At 48.3% G+C, this 16,957-nt stretch overlaps 5 protein-coding genes across 5 annotated transcripts; 1 reads left to right on the forward strand and 4 right to left on the reverse strand.

Annotated features, from left to right (window-relative positions):
- Positions 1 to 1,560: 1,560 nt before the first annotated feature.
- ARB_06875 (HypA-like protein, putative) lies at positions 1,561 to 3,178 on the reverse strand (the record flags this gene model as incomplete). Its single annotated transcript, XM_003015069.1, has 5 exons — positions 1,561 to 1,649; positions 1,714 to 2,115; positions 2,172 to 2,528; positions 2,640 to 2,942; positions 3,028 to 3,178. The coding sequence occupies 5 exons, from the start codon at positions 3,176 to 3,178 to the stop codon at positions 1,561 to 1,563; spliced, it is 1,302 nt and encodes a 433-aa protein (XP_003015115.1).
- A 934-nt stretch (positions 3,179 to 4,112) lies between these two features.
- ARB_06876 (uncharacterized protein) lies at positions 4,113 to 6,176 on the reverse strand (the record flags this gene model as incomplete). Its single annotated transcript, XM_003015070.1, has 1 exon — positions 4,113 to 6,176. One exon carries the CDS (start codon positions 6,174 to 6,176, stop codon positions 4,113 to 4,115), a length of 2,064 nt encoding a protein of 687 aa, XP_003015116.1.
- A 1,452-nt stretch (positions 6,177 to 7,628) lies between these two features.
- ARB_06877 (GTP cyclohydrolase I, putative) lies at positions 7,629 to 8,823 on the reverse strand (the record flags this gene model as incomplete). Its single annotated transcript, XM_003015071.1, has 3 exons — positions 7,629 to 7,931; positions 7,998 to 8,197; positions 8,379 to 8,823. The coding sequence occupies 3 exons, from the start codon at positions 8,821 to 8,823 to the stop codon at positions 7,629 to 7,631; spliced, it is 948 nt and encodes a 315-aa protein (XP_003015117.1).
- An 831-nt stretch (positions 8,824 to 9,654) lies between these two features.
- On the reverse strand, positions 9,655 to 11,190 carry ARB_06878 (uncharacterized protein; the record flags this gene model as incomplete). The annotated part of the gene is made up of 5 exons (XM_003015072.1): positions 9,655 to 9,829; positions 9,903 to 10,388; positions 10,443 to 10,901; positions 10,965 to 11,070; positions 11,130 to 11,190. The coding sequence occupies 5 exons, from the start codon at positions 11,188 to 11,190 to the stop codon at positions 9,655 to 9,657; spliced, it is 1,287 nt and encodes a 428-aa protein (XP_003015118.1).
- Positions 11,191 to 11,798: 608 nt separating this feature from the next.
- ARB_06879 (uncharacterized protein) lies at positions 11,799 to 15,849 on the forward strand (the record flags this gene model as incomplete). Its single annotated transcript, XM_003015073.1, has 2 exons — positions 11,799 to 15,660; positions 15,803 to 15,849. 2 exons carry the CDS (start codon positions 11,799 to 11,801, stop codon positions 15,847 to 15,849), a joined length of 3,909 nt encoding a protein of 1,302 aa, XP_003015119.1.
- Between the last annotated feature and the right edge of the window lie 1,108 nt (positions 15,850 to 16,957).

Below are 16,957 nucleotides of genomic sequence, written 5' to 3' on the forward strand. Positions count from 1 at the left end.
CGAATTTCACTCCTGTCATGGCATCTACGAAAGGGAATGGCGGGCTCCATGGCCAGGCTGTAAAATGACCAAGGCCAACATGGGGCGCTGGTCCGACAGAGGCGCTGGCAGCGCCCCTATCCCAGGGTGCTTCTCCGGCATTCAAATATCTGCAAAGATTCCGCCTAAGTTCACCGCACAATTCCTTTGGTGTCACCAACTGCCGGAGCCAACGTCCATGGCATACCGCCACCTGTCTATCTACGGTATAAAATTTCTCGAACTCGAGGTCATCAATCATGGAGGAGGGCCAGCACATTGTCAGGTTAAGCTCCTCAGAAGCCGCATATGTCGTGATAACTTCATGGTAAGCGGTTCAGTTGTATCAAATTTGTGATATGCGCGGCAGAATATTCCTCAGTTGACTCGATGAAAAAGCTGCTTGCAATATTCCTATACATAGTCAGCATGTAGCCAGCCAGCTTTTCCAATGCCCTTTCTATCGGGGCGTGGTCATATGGTGAGGATTTTGTTGGCACAGTATAGCTCGGCGATAGACAGGCTTAGTGTTGTCAACCTTCATGCTATCTTGACCGAACCATGTGGGCATTTACTCAAGGAAATAACTTGCGGTGTGACGCCCGAATAGCCACACCAGCTTGCCGATGATCCTCCCGGACCCTAACAGAGGTAGGGATCCAGTAACCCAAGTTTACCAAGATAAGTAATAATATATAAACCATAGACACCTCCACCAAGGACACGGCCAGTGATGAGAAGGATCTCATCCTAGCAGCCGAATGATTGGTACCCCATAGCTAAACTGTGATTGTCTGTCAATATTAAGATGTAAAGGAAGTCACAAGCTGAAAGGTATATGAACTTAGCGCATACCTAGTTAACCTGGGAGACAGAGGGTAAGCGAATGCCTATATTCCAAGTATTCACCATTTTATAAGGCAAATATTGAACATTGACGTCAACTATATGCAAGTACTAACTGGTCATCACCAATCGTTCACCTAGCAGAACCGCTCGGGCACTCCAGAGGTAATAAGTGACTGAACGATCTGGCAATGGAAATAAAATATCCGGTTTCAATAGTATATAAAGCATAGATGCAGAGGGTAGACCTATAAAGGACGCAAAATGTTATTCAAGTCCGCTCTAGCATCCGGTTTGCCCCTCTCGCTTTGCTTTGTTGGAGTGGAGATTGCGCATCATTTAGCGCATTAATAACACAGGAAACATACCTTCGACACGAGGAGCAATCCTCAAGCTATCCCCAGGGCCACGCAGCACCGTAACTGTGTTCCTGGCCTTTCTTCCTCGAGAACGAGATGCCCCATGTTCATCTGAAGCTAAAAAACTTGGGTGAAATTTGAGGTCAGTCCTGTCACGTGATATAACTTGGACCTTCGATGACTAAGACAGTTGCAACAAACATCGAGATTGCATTCTATTAAAGTAATCCTGCCGACGTGCACTTGCAATTATACAGGAAATATATATATATATATATATAAAAGAGCCCATTCTGGTACTATAAACGACACTCGGAGCCATATTGCCTAGCATAAGCTACTGTCGAGCTGGAATTTCCTCCCATGCCTCCTCAAACCCGGCAGATCTTACCCAGTTGGGTCCTGGCGCATGGATAGAATCAACCACTAAATGGATAATTCGCTCCGTTAGTTACCTTGGTACTGCAATTGCAAGGATGGCGTTACTTACGCATATTTCCCAGCTTCAGCCACATGTCACCCTTAATACGGAAACCGTTCTTTTCTTCATACGGCTTGCAAACCTTCTCTCCATAGGCGATATGCCGGACAAATTTGGCAGCATGTCCGTCATCCTGCTTAAGTGCCACGGTCTCCTTGAACACTCCTTTCCAGTCTAATTTGGCAGGGTAACTTGTGATATCCTCCAGGTACGGCTCCGTGCACCCGCGAGAGACGTAGGTAAGGAGATCGTTACGAGCTTTCCATTCAAGAAGACGCACCTTATTCTCCTTGGTCATCCAAGGCTGGGCAAAGAAAGCAGGAAGGAATATGTTGGAGTTCAACGCATGAATGTAGAAGAAATCAAACCTGATTGCCTTCTTGGGATTTTGGGCCGTTCCGGTGAAATACACTAAAATCATCAAATTAGCCTACACCCTTCTAACACAATGACTGGAGGAAACATACCCGTTGAGTTAATCAATTCAGCAAGCTTCTCGTCGAATTGGTTGGGGTCGACGTTGAACTGGCTGGCATATTTAATCATCTTTTCCGGGCATCGATGCATCACACCGTCAAAAAATTTACTCGAGTCAGCCCACTCAACTGATCGTTTGATATCTGCATCGTTCCGTAGCTCATCTTGGAGTTGCACCAATGTTTTGTTGCTGGGTTTCCCGGCATCGCGTGCCATCTTCTCTGCGGGCTGGAAGAAGGTCTCCAGCTGTTTATCATGCGTGGCGGTTTGAGCAAGTCCCTGGGCAATGATAGAGGGCTGGTTGAATTCAATGCCAAATCCCAGATGGATCAGCGGATGTATAAGTCCTATCAATATCTATCAGTAAAGCTTGTACGGAATTGACGCAATATTCTTACATGTGAGAATTGTTTCAAGCCAAAGAACAGAAGAGGGGGGGATGGGGATATTTCAAGCACCTCCAAAAAGTCGCGCCAGCATTTCGTCGGCAAATTCTCCTCCCGCAAAGAGATACTTTTGTACAACAGAGTCGACGCCCTTGGACTCGAGCTCCTGTTTGAAAAAATGCAGGAAATTTGGGTAATGCTCCCTCTTTCCAGCTAGTTTCCTAAATTCATCTTCATTGCTTAGACGCTTGACAACGTCCTCGTCTACTGGGAGAGCAGGCCGTTGATAGCTGGAACCGCTGGCATAGGCATGCTCTACGTCTTCTGGGGAGGCCCCAAGAGCGTAGATGGATAGTACATGGTGATCAATGTGGTCTGCGATGGGCAATTAGTCTATTAGGAATGGACCTTTGTTGAGAGTTTACCTTGTTGGTGCACGAAATGAATGGAAAGTACGGACTGTGGAATCCCATGTCATTGAAGTAGATATTATGCTCTTGCTCATCTTTCTGCAACAACTCGCTTGCCTTCTCAGCCGTTTCTACCTTCGGGTTGAAGCTAAAAACGGGTGCATCTGTAACGGACAGTTTGATATTATTTGGGGACGCCATGGTTATCTGTCTTCTTTGCACGCGAGGTGAAGTGGTACGGAGCCCTTCTGCTGGCTTTATGGGCAAAAGGAGAGATGGAGTAGCCGCAGGTATCTGTCTTGACGATAGAGGAGACCTAGCAAGGAATCCTGATGCAGACAGGATATTTCTCGTAAAGATTCTGCAACTCATAGACCCCAAACACTAAAAAAGGACACCGTTGCACCGAATACTTTGTAAGACAGGCCTTGTACAGACAGGCCTACTTATAAACAGTAGGGAGCAACAGTAGCTTGGCTAAGTAATAGCTCCAAGCAAGCCCAATAGTTGATACGTATTACCAATCTACATGCCAAACCTGTCCCGGCTGCGTCAACATACGGAATCTAGAACGGCTTTTTATTCAGCTGCAAGCTCCGTCTCGTGTCGAGCAAAGAAGTAAAACACGCCGCGGTGGCATTCTTGCTACGTCCTTTGCTTGCATACGTCATAGATTATTAATAGGCAGCAAGGTCGGGCACGGTGGGCCGAGAGGCCGATGCTCCCGTCGAAGCTTAACTCGACATACAAACAACAACAACACGGAGAATGGACGGAGTTAGCAGCTAAACGAGGGCCTGGAGGAGGTGATCAAGGTAGCGCTTTGAAATACTTCCTCCCTGGATGCTTGCCTAGCTTGCTAGCTCGTTAACTAGTTGATCTAATTCCAGCCAAACCCAGGCCTCCCACTCTTTCTCTCCGTCGGCCCTTTTCCAACCTCTCCCAGATGGTGACCCTAAGATATACAGAATGCGAAACCCGTTGTGCCAAATCACCTATCAAATACTTGCAGTCACCGATTTTACCAGTCATCTTTTTTTACACTTTGCATCTCGCATGGGCCACATGTTACCAGAGAAACGGAACGCAGCCCCTTGCCCTGACAAAATGTCCACTTTTGCAGTCTAACCTGTAATCAAGCCCGTGGAGGAAAGGCTACCAGGGCGAATCTTGACCTTGCACGCTCTTCTCTCGACATCAATATCTCCTCCATTCCCTCTAATCTCTCTAGGGTGCGGGGAGGTATTTCGGTCGCAGTATTAGCCCTCGTTCTTGGATTGACATAACCCCAAAGAAACATGTCTGTGTAATGGAGCTGTAGATTCAACCCTCGACGAATCGACTCCCTTATGATCAGTTCATCTGGACGCAATAATATACGTCGGCTCCCTGTTTTCCCCCAGGCCTCATATTGCATCCTTCCAATCTCATCTGGCGGAATACCGAAAATTGTTTGGCCGCGTTCAGAGTGTGGAGGGTGATACTTCCAGCGGACGTAAAGCTTCATGACGTCCAATTTGCTGACTAGAGCTGTGCGTCCTAAAGCTCTCCATAACATTGTAAGACTTGGCTGTGCCAGGAGCAAACGACGCATACCATCTTTTCCATTGCCCGTAACAGGATCAGTGAACCGCATATCGATCTTGATAAAGATCATCATGGCGAAAAAAATGTCAAGGTCACTGAAAATAGATGCCTGCCGAACCAGTGCAATACGTCGCTTGTTGTCCGGAATATCCAGCAGAAGCCATATTTTCTTCAGTACAGAGGTGCAACTATCAGGAACAGGCAAACCGTCTTCTGCCATGATGGTGACTATCTGGTGACATACCATTTCCCGGTAGCATATCATTAACAACCATCGGAAAGAAGGAACCTGACGAATTTCTCCTGCCTCTGCTCTCTCTGGGACTTGATGTGGCAGCTTATTGGGATCAGTAAAGCAAAGCTTACCAAAGCAACGGAAGGGGAAGATCTGAGCCGATTCCATGGCTCGACGCTGCGCCTGGGAAATGATGATTCCAGTAATACGATTGCGAACAACATGATGAAACGGTCTGGACATGTAATTGAGAATCAGCAGCTCTTGGACCCGAAGATACTTTGCCATGATAATAACTAGCTCGGGATGCCTAACCAAGTGCTGAAATATGTTGAATTCGGGCCTGAATTCTTCGCGCTGAAGAACTGACATATCCTTGAATTCGGGGATATCTCCAGCCTTCAGTATTGAGAAATTCTCAAGAGAGACCGAGTCAAAGTCCAACTGAGCAAGGTCACCAAAGCTCCGGTAACCATTACTGTGGCCGCGGTTGGTGATACGGCATTTGCTGATAGTCCTGGAAGTCCAGTCCGGATATTCAGGTCTAGGGACCCCTGTCGCGTGCCATTCGCGGTCTTTCCAGGTGCTAATGAGATGGTTTGCAAGGAACCCACGGCTCAGGGGTGGTAAGCTTTCCACAAGTGAAGACACCGTCTTCCTTATTTCTGGAAGGACAATAGATCCGTCCTCTTTCTTGTCCCATAACAGTTTCAGAACAACCCCGTTTAACCTTGGTAATTTGACAGTTGGAACGGCAATGCTGTTTGGCTTGAGCCTTTTTTGATAAGCATGTACCTTGGCCAAGCGTACAAGTTCAGCTCCAGAGGGACTTGTATCTCGACTTGACTCGCCCTCGCCGGTGAAAAATCGTATTCCTTGATTCTCAGGACCATGACCGTCTTTTCCGTCTTTTGGCAGCATAGCTGTCAGTGCTGGATTAGGCAACAGAGGCCCATCATACCCAGCAGCAATAGCCCAGCTGTAACCTTGTACGTTTGCTGGATGTATTTGTTCTAGTTCAGAGCTCCTGAGTACGCGTGTTGAAGGTGGAACCCGTCTATTACCCGGAAATGGTTTATTCTTATTAAAATTAACATCATCCATTGGATGATCTTTGGGAATAGCCCTAATTGGGCCAAATGCGCCTGGAACCGGCTTGTTCCCAGGAAAGTACCCCGGATCAGATACCTGTGGGAAATAAGCCGACCCAGGTACAAATGCGTGAGCAACTTCGCCAGCTTGTTGCTGATCAGGCTCTCCATGGTCTCGGAATGGCAGAGAGTGCTGTCTCTGTTTCCCTTTTTGGATTCTTGCTCTACCATTACTTTGGGGGTGGCGTGCTCTTGAGGATCCTTTTCGAGTGTCTTGACCAGCCATGACTGAGTCAACTTGCAAGATAAAGAAAGTTGGCTTTCAGTATGTTTCCTATAACACCGAGGTGTATATCCAGTGAAAAATTAGCAATGTTTTCCATAAGAGGCCAAAGAAGATAGAGTGGGGGAATGCAAAGCTTTCTTGGTGCATTCCATGCAGCACCACCCAATATCAGGGGGTATATACCACTTGTTTAGGGACAAACCGCGCTGCTTTTTCTCCTTGTGAGCTATTACGCGTAAGTTTGTAAGTATGAACTTGATTAAAGCTACAGCAAATGCAGAAATATTGAGCAAGCCGTTGCGAGAGATATAGGAAGAGAAAGGAAAAGAAAGACAGTTAATTTGTGAAAAGGTCGTACCTCTTAACGCCTTATAAAGGCCAGCTTCCGGAAGACGGGAAGTCCCGATACTTAAGAACGTGATATTGTGCTCTGGTTTGGAACACTCTTTGATAGCCCTTATAGACTATATGATACCTACCCCTAGAATAATAACAAGATGCCAGGAAGAAGGTTTTTGTGATAAGAAGGTCTTTTAAAAAGTAAGAAACTTGTTTTAAGTCACGTTAGTTTTGCTGTTTGGTGTATTATAGAGTTGTTACCACAGTGATGACCGCCTCTTATGCCCCCCCTACAACCATCTTCACTGAGCATAAGTAGTGAGGCAGCAAGTTTAGATAAACCTCAAGTGAATAAACAATAGCAAAGCACCATATCTACTGTGCTGAAAAGCCTGAGGTGTGAAGACAGTAAAAGCCAGCTCTTGAATGAATATGGGCAAACAGGGTGTTGAGGGGTGATTTACGAGTCGAAGCCAGTGTATACAGAAGAAGTAGCATGCGGAAGACAAGGGACGATACCCAGGTTAATTTGCCAGGTAGTACATAGAGTTGAAATTCAGCCAAGTTCTTTGCTATAATTTTCATCTATCATTCCTAAGAATAAACTGCCTGGTGCATTGGTAGAGGTTCATAATGCAGTAACCCGCGGATGCGGATATACTTCATGCTCCTAATCCTTCGAGCGAGTGCAGTTATTAGTGCGTTGAGCAGCATGAAATCTCATCTATCATAACCTTCGTCACCAAGGGGTTGTTGAAATACGCAATAAAGTGAAATGGGGTATGGTCGGTGGATAGAAACACAGTAAGGGGCAAAAAGTACAACGTGCTAGAAGGTAATCAAAGAATAAATAACGCCAGATATTATCTTGTTGAAAGGCGGAGTGGAGGAAGACCTTAGGTCTTGTCTCGAGGCCATGCTGATGAGATGCAGAAAAGGAAATAATACACTTTATGCGCATGATTTGGGAGGTTCCATAAGGATACGTTGAAGCTCTTGAGCTGGTGCTGGGATGGTTGAGGATGACTGTATCACATCCATGGTTACCTGTCTGTATACTTGTATTTTTCACTTGTTTTCAGGGTATGATTCTCCAGGGGTAATCTGGCGTTTTTATCTCCTGTTCAACAGGCTGAGGAACTCTTCCTTGGTCTTTGCGCTCGACCTCATGCAACCAAGCATGCAGCTGGTGGTGGTAGTACTGCCCGTCTTTTGGACACCACGCATGACCATGCAGAGATGGCTTGATTCCATGACTACGGCAACGCCTTGAGGCTTGAGGACCTCAACAATGGCGAGAGCGACTTGCTTTGTTAGTCGTTCTTGAACCTGAAGCCGACGAGAGAACATTTCCGCAAGACGAGCCAGTTTCGAAAGACCGAGAACTCGGCGGTCTGGAATGTAGCCAATGTGCATCTACATCGAAGGAAATGGTATCAGCCTTAGCTCTGAAAAGTGAAAAGGGGAGTTTGGAATGCCTACCTTTCCAGAGAAAGGAACCATATGGTGCTCGCACAAGGAGAACACCTCGATGTCCTTGACAATCACAAGCTCATCGTGATCCTCATGGAATACTGCACCGTTGACCAGATCTCGTACATTTTCTTCGTACCCCTTGGTGAAAAACATCAGAGCTTTGGCATATCGCTCTGGCGTCTCGAGCAGGCCTTCCCGCTCCGGATCTTCTCCAATGCACTCAAGGATAGTCCTCACGGCGCCCGCGAGCTTCTGAATCCGCTGCTCGGTTTGTTCAGGCGTCGACTCCAACCGCTCTCTTGTTCCCAGACCTCGAAAATGAAGGCGCAGTTAGCTTTTCAATCCTAATAGCCCGACATGCGGAGTTTAAAGTGAATTGCGACATACTAGGCCAGCTGAGTCCGTCAAAGTCGATCGGTGGATTCAACGTATATGGACTGGCAGGGCGACTGACGGCAGTCGACGGAGGCGATATCTGGTCTCTAGAATGATTGCTCACGCTGCGTTTCTGCTGCGGCTGCGGCTGCGCGGCCACATCTGTCACCATCTTCAGCCCGTTGGGCTTCGTCTCCTCGCCATTGACCTGGTTCTCGTCAGTGCTGGAAGCCGCCGCGTTTGTATTCGACGCAGCATCCCCTATCGCAGCCGCGTCTCTGAGCTCGTCCGGCCCCAGGGCGTGTTTCCGTTCAAACGACGACTTGATCGAGTGGTTCAGGCTCTCTCGCTCCCGACTGCTGCTCGGCATGCGCACCGAAGAAGTCCCGTTCAGCAGGTACGACGGCACCGCAGACTTCGGCTTGGGATGCAGCGTCTGTGAGTCGCCTGGAGCCATTGCGAGTATGCTCGATTACTGTCTGGAAGGGTAAATAATGGACGCTGAGCAGAGAATTCTGGGAGAGGCGGAGGACGGGGGGTATTTGGTCGCGGCTGTTTCTTGATGGCGGGATAACTTTTTTTTTCTCTCTTCCTTGTCCGTTTTCCCGGTGACGTCTTTCTCGCCCTGCAATGCAAGCTTAGGTAGTCGACCAGCACAGTTACTTCAGTTCAATGCAAGTAGAACAGCGATGCCGAAACCGTCAGCGGCATTCATTTTCTCATTTTGACCCAGAGTCGGAGAGGAGAAGGGAGAAAAAAACGGGCGATGACTCCATCGCTGCCACTGTCTTTCTTCCCGCCGAAAATTTTCCCCATCGCAGCCAATCAGCCTTTTCCCGCAGCTCGTATGGGATTCGGAGAATTGTTTAAGAACACCCACGGGGCTGGCTGTGCTATTTCCACCGACGGTTTGGCTAATGCCAGGACGGGGTGGTCGTTTTTCCGGGAGGACGATGAGGACGAAGGGGTGTTTGTGTGTGAGCAATGGTAAAACGATAGAAGCCGAAGGGAGCTGCTGGGAGGACAGGGTGCAGATGGAACATGTTGGCATTCGGGCTGGGGCGTTCTGGCCTAAAAGGCAGCACAAAAGGGCCGCCACAGGGACGATCTACAGTGAGGAGAGACGAGACGCCGGGCCCTGGTAGTTCTGCAGGGTGTTCTGTAGTCGTCTGCACAGCTGGCTACGGATACATAGTGTGGCGATGTGATGTGGTGATGCACAGCGTTCGTTGGTGGTAAGGGGAATACGTTGGTTATAGTTACAGGGCAGTACTCCGTACAGAATCTATCATGACTCCAGCTCTTCAGTAGGAACATCCTCCATGTCCTTGCCAACAATTGCATCCGCGACCTTCCATACTTGCAGCAGGTTGTCTTCAGCAGCTGAGCAAAGCACCCAGGGGTCGTTAAGGTTCCAGCTGAAGTCGGATATGCGGTTTGTATGTCCGCCATGCACAAACAATCTAAATGGTTAAGAAAGTCGGGGTTAGCAAGCGAGAGCTGAAAGGTGCGGCAGAGCATAGAAAGAGTACTTACAGCTCTGGAGGCCCGTCCTGGGCGTCTTCCTGGGTCTGTTCTTCTCCTGCGCGGCTGAGGTCCCAGAACATGATCCGTCTGTCGTAACTTGCGCTCGCCAACACGGACTCTTCGAAGGGGTGCCACGATAGCGAGGTGACTGAGTCCTGGTGGCACTCTAGCGCATGGAGCTTTGACTTGAGGTTTCGTAGGTCCCATAGACCAATAGTCTTGTCAGCAGAGCCAGTAGCTACTACTGTTTCCGCGGCAGGGTTGAAGGCCACAGCGTTGATGGCATCTTTGTGCTGTCCCTTTGCAGAAGCGGCAGACCGCGTTGTGTCTGATTCACGGATATCGAGGATTTGGAGGGTGATGTCGTCGGAGACGGTACCAACAAGAGATGAGTGGAGTGGGTGATATTGGACATCATTAACGATAGAAGAGTGGTGTGTATATGTTCTCACTGGTTTCAAGGCCTTGTTGCCTTTCGTGTAAGTGTTAAGATCCCTGCTCCGAGGTTAGCAAATTGCTATAGGCTGTCTCTCAAAGGCTACAACATACCATAACCGGACAGTTTTGTCTTCGCTTCCAGTGGCCACTTCTCCTGCCGTATGCGGGTTCCAGCTTAAGCCAAAGCCTTCGCTAGTATGGCCTAACAACTCCAATTGTGGGTTGACTGTGCCCTGAGGAAGGCTAGGATGCTTTGACCGATCCCATATCATAACCCGTCCATCGGTACACATTGTTGCAATAATATTAGGGTTCTGCGGCTGGTACCGTGCCTTGTTCACCTCTCCCTTGTGATCAATCTTTTGGACGATATTAAACTTCACCTCCATCGACGTCTTGTTGGACCCGCCATAGCCTCCGATCTCACCTCTCTCTTCATCGTAATCTTCGGCTTCTGGGTTCTTAGGGTTTGGTAGCTGCACCTGAGCTATTTGAAGGTAGTTTTGCGCCTCGCTTGATGTGTGAGTGCCTAGCAAAAGGCGATGTGTAGAGTAAGATTTGTCAGGGTCCCTAGAACAGTTGGTCAGACTTAGTAGAAAGGCAAATACAGAATATATCCAGCAGCAGACTCACTCCTGCTTGTCTGGAAGCCATTGCGCCGTCAGAGTTGGCCATTCTAAGGCGGTGCTCAGGATCATATCGTATAGAAAAGGCGCATTCTTCTTCCACGTTTTGTATTCTGCAGAGCTCAGTCAGGGCTCAGCGCAAAGTCATATCCTCTCGGAAGCTCCACCATACCTTCATTGATAATCTTCTCCTCTGCTATCTCCTCCTCATGGTCCTCTTCCAAGCCTGCCATTCTATATGTTAACACCCAATCTCCCTCTATGTGATATAGAAGGTCCATCTACTTACTTGGGGAAAAGCGGTCCATCTCGCCGCGTTCCTAAACTGACGTAAATAATAAAAAAAACGACAGGCACCTTCAGCTAAGCAGTCTCTGGATATCGGCAGCAGAAGAGCGCACAACAGCAGTTTCTATCAGCATGCAAGAGGAAGAAGGGAAAAAGACGGCCGCTTGTTCCTCGTTTTGCTTCAAAATACGCGATCCGCGCGCGTTAATTGACGCCCAGAAAGCTTCACATCACGTGAACGTAACATCATTAATCCGGCGGCTGGAACACGTGACTAAACGGGCGCCCGGCGTTTAGTGACCGCTGCGACTTCGAAATTCACTTCAGCTTTGGGCGATAACAATGATATTCAATTTCGACATTCTTCTCTTCTGATACCTCCCTATCCCTCTTTTCCTTCCTTTTATCTTTTTTCTATTCCTGTTATTCACTGTACAGTATCCGCTATCGCCAGGGTCGCAACAAGGTAGTCCTAACAAGACTACCGCCATACTCGTCTTGAATATTAGCTACACCACCAACAGACCAAAACAGCAGCTTGCTAGACACAGCCATGGGTGTCCCAAAATTCTTCAGATGGCTCTCGGAGCGATACCCTGCGATATCACAGCTTATTGCGGAGAATCGGATTCCAGAGTTTGACTGCCTCTACCTCGATATGAACGGAATCATTCATAATTGCACTCACAAGGACTCGGACTCGCCGACCTTTCGAATGACAGAAGATAAGATGTTTATCGCCATCTTCAACTATATTGAACATCTCTTTGGAAAAATCAAGCCAAAACGACTATTCTTCATGGCAATCGACGGTGTTGCCCCCCGTGCCAAAATGAACCAGCAGCGTGCTCGACGATTCCGTACCGCCCTTGATGCCGAACTTGCGAAGGAGAAGGCCATAAAAGAAGGCGTAGAGATGCCTAAGGAAGATGCGTTCGACAGTAACTGCATCACTCCGGGAACCGAGTTCATGGCCAAACTTACGAAACAATTGAAGTATTTTATCAACAAGAAAGTGTCGGAAGATGCCGAGTGGCAAGGTGTCGAGGTGGTTCTCTCTGGCCATGAAGTCCCTGGAGAAGGAGAGCACAAAATCATGGAGTATATTCGCCAGGCAAAGGCTCAACCGGAGTATGACCCAAATATGCGTCACTGTTTGTACGGTCTAGATGCAGACTTAATCATGCTGGGACTTTTGAGTCATGACCCTCACTTCTGTCTGCTCCGAGAAGAAGTGACATTTGGACGACAGAGTCAAAAGAAATCTAAGGAACTTGAACACCAGAATTTTTATTTGCTTCACCTTTGCATTGTTCGGGAATATCTGGAGCTGGAATTCCAGGAGTTGAAATTAGATGGGGCGCTGCAGTTTCCCTTTGATATGGAACGGATTATAGATGATTTCATCCTAATGGCCTTCTTCGTTGGAAACGATTTCTTACCCAACCTTCCAAACCTACACATAAATGAAGGCGCTTTGGCGTGGATGTTCAAGGTTTATAAAGATGTTTTACCGAAGCTGGGTGGTTACGTCAATGAACATGGAACAATCAACATGGAGAGGCTGAGGACACTGTTGACAGCTTTGTCAGATGTCGAGTTTCGATTTTTTGAAGCTGAATATTCTGATGCCAGATGGCTCAAATCAAAAACCCTAGATGGCGACCAAACCCCAACATTGCCAGAAAAGCCCAACGTGCTTACAATAACCCCTGCACAGAAACATATCTTCAATCGGATAAAGAAATATGTCACCCATCGCCCAATGGATGAGGCCGGACAGCCCGTGCCGCTCGATTTATCGCCTTCCTTACCGGCGAGAGATCGAAAGTTCGTGGAACAGCTAGCAGATAGCCTACACCTGAAATGGAGCTCTGTTTTGAATCAGCATGAAGAACGGTTCTTGCGTGTCCAGTTACCCACAAATGATGACGACGATGATGAAGATGATGACGATGATGAATCACAGATTGCGATTTTGCGTGTCTTGAAGAAATATGAAAATGCAAAGGTCAAAGAGGTCACTGCTGAAGACGCCCAGATGGCTGCCGAGAAAAAGTATGAGAAGAAATTCCAAGATTGGAAGGATAAATACTATAAGGGGAAATTTGGTTGGGGTTTGGAGAATACAGAGGAAATGCGAAAGTTGACGGAGAATTACGTCCAGGGCTTGCAGTGGGTCCTCTTCTATTATTATCGAGGTGTTGCGTCGTGGCCATGGTTCTACCGTTATCATTATGCTCCTATGATCTCAGATATCCATCTCGGCCTAGGAGCCGATGTGGACTTCAAACTTGGACAACCCTTCTTCCCATTTCAGCAATTGATGGGTGTCTTACCAGACCGAAGTAAGAAGATCGTTCCCGTAGCATTCCACGGTTTGATGACGAGTCCCGACTCCCCCATCATCGACTTCTATCCCAGGGACTTTGAACTTGATATGAACGGAAAAAAGATGGAATGGGAAGCAGTGGTGAAAATCCCATTCATAGAAGAGGAGCGGCTTCTAAAGGCCATGGCAACAAAGGAACATTTGTTGACCCCCGAGGAGAAAGCGAGAAACACTTTTGGTGTGACGCTTAAGTTTACATATTCGCCTGATGTTGAGTTTCTATATCCCAGTTCCCTTCCCGGTATCTTCCCAGATGTTTCTCGGTGTCGCTGCATCGAAAACGTCTTTGAGTTGCCTACCATGGAAGGGCTGGACCCATATGTGGGCTTGGTAGAAGGCGTGAAAATCGGAGCGGAGGCTTTATATGGATTCCCAAGCTTGCAGACCCTCCAACAGACAGGGCAGCTTGGATTCCATGGAGTATGTGTATTCCAACAGGAGAGTCGTAACGAAAGCATGGTCGTTACTATTTCCGACCCTGAAATCGGAGGTAATACTGCGGATGCGAAAACCAAATTAGGGAAGAGGGTACATGTTGGATATCCGTTTTTACAGGAAGCAAAAGTGGTGTGTGTTTCGGATGAACTGTTCGATTACGTTCAAGTTGATGGTGAAGAGCATGTTGTGCCCATCCCACACACTCCAACACAAATCAGTCAATGGAAGAAGAAGGCAGAAAAGATTGAGTCTTATTACAGCAAACGCCTTGGAATGGTTATCGGTGATGTTGAAACGATCGTGCGTGTGGAGATGCTCAAGGGTCTGAAGAAGACCCCAGATGGTGCCACGGTGAAGGAATTTACAGAGATCCCAGGAGTCGAAACGGAATACGCTGCCCAGCTTATAGTTGATTCAGTTATGAGTGAGGATCTCCGTTTCATTGAACGAGAAGCAGTTCCTATTGAGGAAGAGTTCCCAGAGGGTGCAAGGGCATTCTTCTTGGGCGAGTATAACTATGGTGCTCCGGTGCACGTTACTGGACATGAGGATGGGAAATTGTCCGGTCTTCTTTCGGCAGTTAAGGGAAAAGAGCCGGAGTTCGGAAGGGAACATGTCTTGAACGCTGAAAAGCTATCAAAGTATACTCCTTCGTTCGCTATTGCGCGGAACTTGCGGCTCAGCCCTCTTACACTTGCTAAAATCACCTCGTCTTTCTCTGTTAATATGGACGGAACACGAGTCAACCTTGGACTCAACCTCAAATTCGAAGCGAAGAAGCTGAAAGTGCTTGGCTACTCGCGACGAGGAAACTCCGGGTGGGAGTTCAGTGAAAGAGCCATTGGTCTCCTACAGGATTACATGATCAAATTTCCAGACTTCATTGCTGGTATCCAACGGAAACCCCAGGGCGACTTGTTTGAGCCTAGTGATTTCTACCCTGCCGATATTGCAAAGGAAAAGATCAAGGAGATCCAGGCGTGGCTTAAATCAATCGAGTCAAAGAGCTTTGAGCGCGTCCCACTCGAGGCTGAACAACTTGACTCTAGCATTGTACAGGCGATTGAAAAGTCTGCTGATGAATTGTCACAAAGTCGGCCTAGCCCAGTGGCACAAAAGATTCGAGGAGTGCCACGCAATGCACTGTTAAAACCTGCCGATGCAGAACACCGTCTCAACAACCAACATTTCCAGCTTGGCGACAGAGTGCTCTATGCACAAGATTCCGGAAAGGTCCCAATTGCTTCACGAGGTACCGTTGTCGGTCTGACAAGGACATCGAGGAACTTGCTTCTTGACGTCCTGTTTGACGTCTCCTTTATGAGTGGCACCACTCTATCAGACAGATGTTCGCCGTTCCGCGGCTCAACCGTCCCTTCATCATCAGTTCTCAATCTCACGAGTAAACAACTGATTGCACTATCTCGCGCTACTGCGCAGAACAAGGAACAGGCCCGAGAACAACAATTACCTCTCAGGGCTACTCCCCGAGCGATGAGTGGCATGGGACAGCTGAAAGATGCGCCAACTCCACCACCGCTTGTGAACAGCTATCGAGGTGCTGCAACCGGCCAACCCTCCAATGGTAAGCCAAATGGTGCACCAGCTTCTAACTGGCGCGGTAGAGGACGAGGGACCCTACCAACTCGCAATAACGCAACACCTGAGGGTACACATGGGTCCGGCAGAGGTCGCGGCAATAATATTAATTCGCATAACTCACGCAGGGGTAACGGCCCGCCGAGCCGCGGCGGTGGAAGAGGAGGCTACGTAAATGTTGAAAGCATGAATCCGGACGCCGGCGTCGTGAACCACAACCCGAACTTCAGGCCTCGACCATATAATACAGTTCCACCGCCGGCATCCCTGAACCAGCCTGCCGGACGAGGTCGCGGCCTACGGGGCCGAGGAAGGTACGCGAATAGTAGCATGCCCCGAGCTGGGAGGGGAAGAGGCAGAGGCGGACATACAGGTGCAAGCACTGGAGAGACCACAGCCTAGACCTTCCGGCGGCTTGATGGATGTAACATTGTGAGGAATAAATAGCCAAAGCTTCCACTGTGTTGCCGGATCAATGGATGGTGCATTTTGTTTACTTGTTCTCGTAGGTGTTGGGAGTGCCTTCTGCCAACTGCCATGAGATGGCCTGTTGTATATAGCATAACGGACGAGCCAATGACGCCAGCGAGGATGATAATTGGCATCGATAACTAGTTATGTCACATGAAGACATAAATTCAAAGGCAAAGAAAAAGAACTTGGATCAGGATGGACGTGGCAGTCCGTCTTTGGTTTAAAAGCAAAGATCTCCCGTGCATCTTAGTTAATGGCATGAACGCCACCCATCTCACGTCGAATTCAAACCATGCCCGTTCTCCTGCAGCAGTTGACTTGCAGCATCACTAGGCACCGTCTGACGTTCTCCTTCGCCGATCCACAGCTGTAGGCTTACCGACTTAGACCATCGTACATATGTAAGGGCACCCAAAACGGGGCATCAAACTGGCTCTGCCGAACCGCCGAGATCTAGTTATCCCTTCTCTTAACTCGCTGCTTATAACTCTTCGAGCTTGCCCCCTGTATCCGGGGCCTATCACGACGACGACGGAGTACCGAACGGTAGCTAACTGGTTATTTGAGCTGCGAATCTTCCTCAAATACGAGCCATCGCCATCAGAATCTCGATCGTGTGCTTCTTGTCCCCGGTGACGTCACTAGAAGAAGCGGCTTTTTCAGCTGCATATCATCGCGACCCAAAAAACTTTGCGATCTTGACCATGCAGTAGCAACTCCACGCAAGATGCCAGCCGCATGTATAAGATCTAAAAAGCCCCAACCTTCACCGCGAGTTCTAGGCCATGAACTCTGCTGGGGAAAAGAAT

Source organism: Trichophyton benhamiae, assembly GCF_000151125.1.
Source record: "Trichophyton benhamiae CBS 112371 chromosome Unknown contig00476.0, whole genome shotgun sequence".
Taxonomy (NCBI): domain Eukaryota; kingdom Fungi; phylum Ascomycota; class Eurotiomycetes; order Onygenales; family Arthrodermataceae; genus Trichophyton; species Trichophyton benhamiae.